Genomic DNA, 4,805 nt, shown 5'->3' on the forward strand with positions numbered 1-4,805 from the left:
TTATGTATTGTCTTGATACACACATATCATATACATATATATATATATACACACCCAATCATACAAAACAAAGTAAATTTTCAGGGCTAAAAATGTTGTGCTGAATTTTTATCTAGTACTGTAAATGTATTATATTTGGTGTGTACGATATTTGTCGGAAATTGAATTTTAAACAAGTTGGCGTAGATTTGATTTAGCGCTTTTTGAATGTGATTTACATTAACCTTTATATGCAAAGCATTTAGCGATGTACTTTATTTAGCGGAGGCTGCTTTCCGCGAAAGGCGCTAAAAAGAATACACAGCAAAATGTAATATGTTTACAGTATAATATAAACATAACTGCTGGCCTCAGACTGACTTTATTGCTGTTTCTATTGATATTGAATTGTGACTTTTTTCAGTGCTTGCGTCCAAGTGGAAGAGGATGATCTTCGGTGTCTGTTTCTTCCATGCTGTTATTCTGGAGAGGAAGAAGTTTGGTCCTCTGGGATGGAACATCAGGGTAAGTATTATAACGTCTGGCTATCTTGTGTTTCTATTTAGGAAAAGCTGCCTCCTCTATACAAAACTTTTGCTTTTAGTTAGTTAATTTATGAAATCAATAATTAAAGTTGACTTATTGGGTATATTTCTCTCCAAGTACCTTAAGTAGTTTGCAAAATGGGAGAAGGAACTGAAAAAGAGTGTGTTTGTGAAAGACATATTTAATCATATACCGGTATATTTTATCAACAGTGTGGTTGGGCTCATTACTAGGTATCATTGAACTGTCAGATGCAAATCTTCTGACAACTTGTTTAATATCGGTATGATCCGTTGAGTTATGTAGGTGTGCTCAGTTGAACGGTCAGATGTTATGAGTCTTTAATTATCATTATTTCAATAAAAATTCAGTTACAGTGATCGCGAGTGTACTCACTTGAACTGTCTGATGTTACAAATCTAATTATTTTGATTTCATTATGAGTTCAGTTACACTGATCGCAAGTGCACTCACTTGAACTGTCGGATGTCTGAGTTCAGTGACAGTGACATTGAGTGCACTCAGTTGAAGGGTCAGATGTTACAAGTCTTATTCTGTTTGATTTCAGTATGAGTTCAGTGACAGTGATCGTGAGTGCGCTCAGTTGAACTGTCAGATGTTCTGTGCAGAAGGAATCATTCCATGGGACGCCCTTATCTACATCACAGGCATGGTATGTATCATTCTGAATGTTTCCGAGGTAAAGCATGTATTTGCATATTTGGTAAAAATCTTAACTTGTCTTAAAATTTTGAAGGATGCACATTTATTATACCCCACGCAACTAGTTGCGGGAGGTATAATGTTTTTGACTGGTCCGTCAGTCAGTCAGTCAGTCCGTCAGTCAGTCCTCATTTTTTGTCAGCGCAACTCCTCATAAACGGCTGCACAGAATTTTTTCCGGGAATTTCTACACTTTTTAACTTAGCCATTTGGCCATACCTTGAATATAAAGATGAACAGTTTGTCAGCACAACTCCTCATAAACGGCTGCACAGAATTTCCTCAAACTTTGCTTGTATTTAGGACACAATGTGTAGATGTGCATATTACCAGGAAATTCCGATTCCATTATATTTTCCGGGAATTTCCGCACTTTTAACTTAGGAATTTGGCCATACCTTGAATATAGAGATGAATAGTTTGTCAGCACAACTCCTCATAAACGACTGCACAGAATTTCATCAAACTTTGCAGGTATTTAGGACACAATGTGTAGATGTGCATATTACCAGGAAATTCCGATTCCTTTATTTTTCCATGAATTTCCACACTTTTTAACTTATACTTTTTTGCCATATTTTGAATATAGAGATGAACAGTTTGTTAGCACCACTCCTCTTAAACTGTTGTACATAGTTTCGTCAACCTATGCTGATATTTAGGACATATTCCATTATTTTATCCCAAAGAGTTTTGCCTATTATTCAAGAAAAAGAAAATTTCTCAACACCCCCCCCCCCCTTGTTCAAATAAATGTGTGGATTTGTTTATTGTCAAGAAATTTTGATTCCATAATTTATCTGGAAACTTCATTCCACAATTAAATGTCCTCATCTGCAAGACATTTTGATGTGAAGATGTTTTGCAATTATTGCCCTTTTTGTATTTAAAGTGACTGTGTCTTTCATTATGTGTTTCACCATCAAGTTATGGGGGAAAGTGGGGTATGTGAGCTAGCTCACTTTTTCTTTCATTGGCAATAAATTGGCAGGTATGGGCAAAGTCTTTATTTGAGAACTTTATTTCATACACTGTTATTTTTATTCCTAGCTAATAAATATTGGTTTTGAATCAGGTACTTCATTAAAAAAGTGTGTAATGTAGCATTGCATAGCGTCCGCATTAATTATTGTCAAAGTAAACATGCAGCATGGAAATTTACTGTAAAAGCAGTATTTTCTTTCCTTATATTTTAGTTTGAGATCCTCTTCATTTATATTTATCAATAGTTGCTCAGTTTATTGTGAACTCCCCCTGCAGAAAGGTACATGACATTATTATTTCTTCAGATCACCTATGGAGGTCGTGTGACAGATGCCATTGATCAGAGATGCCTGGAGACCATCCTGAAGACTTTCTTCTACCCCAACACACTGGAGGAGGGCTACAAGTACTCACCCTCAGGTAAAACTATACACCTACAAATACAGTACAAGTACTCACCCTCAGGTAAAACTATACACCTACAAATACAGTACAAGTACTCACCCTCAGGTAAAACTATACACCTACAAATACAGTACAAGTACTTACCCTCAGGTAAAACTATACACCTACAAATACAGTACAAGTACTCACCCTCAGGTAAAACTATACACCTACAAATACAGTACAAGTACTCAACCTCAGGTAAAACTATACACCTACAAATACAGTACAAGTACTCAACCTCAGGTAAAACTATACACCTACAAATACAGTACAAGTACTCACCCTCAGGTAAAACTATACACCTACAAATACAGTACAAGTACTCACCCTCAGGTAAAACTATACACCTACAAATACAGTACAAGTACTCACCCTCAGGTAGAACTATACACCTACAAATACAGTACAAGTACTCAACCTCAGGTAAAACTATACACCTACAAATACAGTACAAGTACTCAACCTCAGGTAAAACTATACACCTGTCAATTCTTACTCCATAAATGAGTCCAATCTGAAAGTACGAATTGTAACAAATTCAAATACAATCAGACCCTATTATTTCCAACTTGTTGGGACTGTTAATTCAGGATCTCAGATACCAAGCATGAAAAACTTAAAGGATAAGAGATACAGACTGTGACATATTCATGGTATTCAATATATCAGTGTTCTAGATACCTAAGTTCAGCAATTTTAACTTGTGTGCATGATGTCACTATGCCCCTGCTTGATGCATGTCACATTTACAAATGGAGAATATTATTTCCTTAACATGCGCTTATCTTTTCTCTCTGCTGCAGAATACATAGATAATTTTTGTTGCTTATTTTTCAAATTCCCATCCTACGTTGAAAATTTGTGATGTTAGGATAAAGATTTTTAACTACAGAAATTAATTATGAAATAAATGCTGACATGTTGTTAATTTTTACAGGTATATACTATGCCCCTGACTACCCTACCCTACAGGAGTACAGAGACTATATAGAGACCCTACCTATTAATGATGAACCAGAGATCTTTGGCATGCACGAGAATGCCAACATTGCTTTCCAGGCAGAGGAGACTAACCACTTGATCCAGACCATTCTGGACGTACAGCCCCGTCAGTCAAGTGGTGGAACCGGAAAGTCTAACGATGAAATCGTGTACGAGTTAGCAGAGAGCATTCTGGGTAAACTGATGGACAAACTGGACATTGAGCAGGCCAATCAGGAAATGTTTGAGCCGGACGAGAAAGGTCGCCTGAATTCACTGACCACCGTGCTGACCCAGGAAGTGGACAGATTTAACAAACTTCTGAAGGTCATCAAGGTAAGAAGAGGTCAAGGTTATTTTAATTCACATTCGATTCTCAAATACAAGAAGCTTTCTGTTAAATGTAATATGTGCATGTTCAAGCTCCAAATACAAATGCTTTTCTTATTCATGTTATATGTTTCCAGTCTTAAATAGGGATATTGAAGCAGTTGATTACATTTTGCGTACCATATACAGAATATATTTTATAATCTTGGAAGGACATATACCTTTTTAGAGTATAACACCACACAAAGACATTCCTGTCCCAATGCTTTAAATTAATTAACTGCAGTGTTACCATAAAGACACCTTTAATTCTGAGACCCTTAATTCTGACATTGTTGTGGTTTTGTAGAACTCTCTGGATCAGCTGAAGAAGGCCATTAAAGGTTTTGTTGTGATGAGTGACGAGTTAGAGCTTGTCTACCAGGCCTTTATCAACAGTCAGGTCCCCAGCCTGTGGGCTAACGCCGCCTACCCCTCCCTGAAGCCCCTGGGTAGCTGGGTCAATGACCTCATTTACAGGTGTGCCTTCATTGATAACTGGGTTAGGCACGGACAGCCCAAGTCTTTCTGGATGTCTGGATTCTTCTTCCCACAAGGTATGTTTTTTTTTTCTCACATTCAAGGATCAATTTTTTAATACAGGTAAACTTTGGTATCTGGACATCGGATATGTCAACAACCTGGGATATGTCGACGTCCGTCCGCGGTCCCGGCATTATTTACTATATAAATGATTTGCAAAAACTCTGATATGTCGACTTCGGTAATGTCGACTACCCCGCTTATCTCGACGTATTTCACAGCTCCAAGAGCAA

At 37.2% G+C, this 4,805-nt stretch overlaps 1 protein-coding gene across 1 annotated transcript; it reads left to right on the plus strand.

The window, feature by feature from the left end:
• Positions 1 to 397: 397 nt before the first annotated feature.
• Positions 398 to 4,586, plus strand: LOC134241472 (dynein axonemal heavy chain 6-like; the record flags this gene model as incomplete). Its single annotated transcript, XM_062723509.1, has 5 exons — positions 398 to 504; positions 1,094 to 1,198; positions 2,538 to 2,652; positions 3,617 to 3,996; positions 4,340 to 4,586. Coding segments are annotated over exons 1-5 (925 nt in total), but the record flags the coding sequence as incomplete, so codon positions are not given.
• Positions 4,587 to 4,805: the final 219 nt, after the last annotated feature.

Source organism: Saccostrea cucullata, unplaced genomic scaffold, assembly GCF_032062105.1.
Source record: "Saccostrea cucullata isolate Sc308-1 unplaced genomic scaffold, CSIRO_AGI_Scuc_v1 ctg23139, whole genome shotgun sequence".
Classification (NCBI taxonomy): Eukaryota; Metazoa; Mollusca; class Bivalvia; order Ostreida; family Ostreidae; genus Saccostrea; species Saccostrea cuccullata.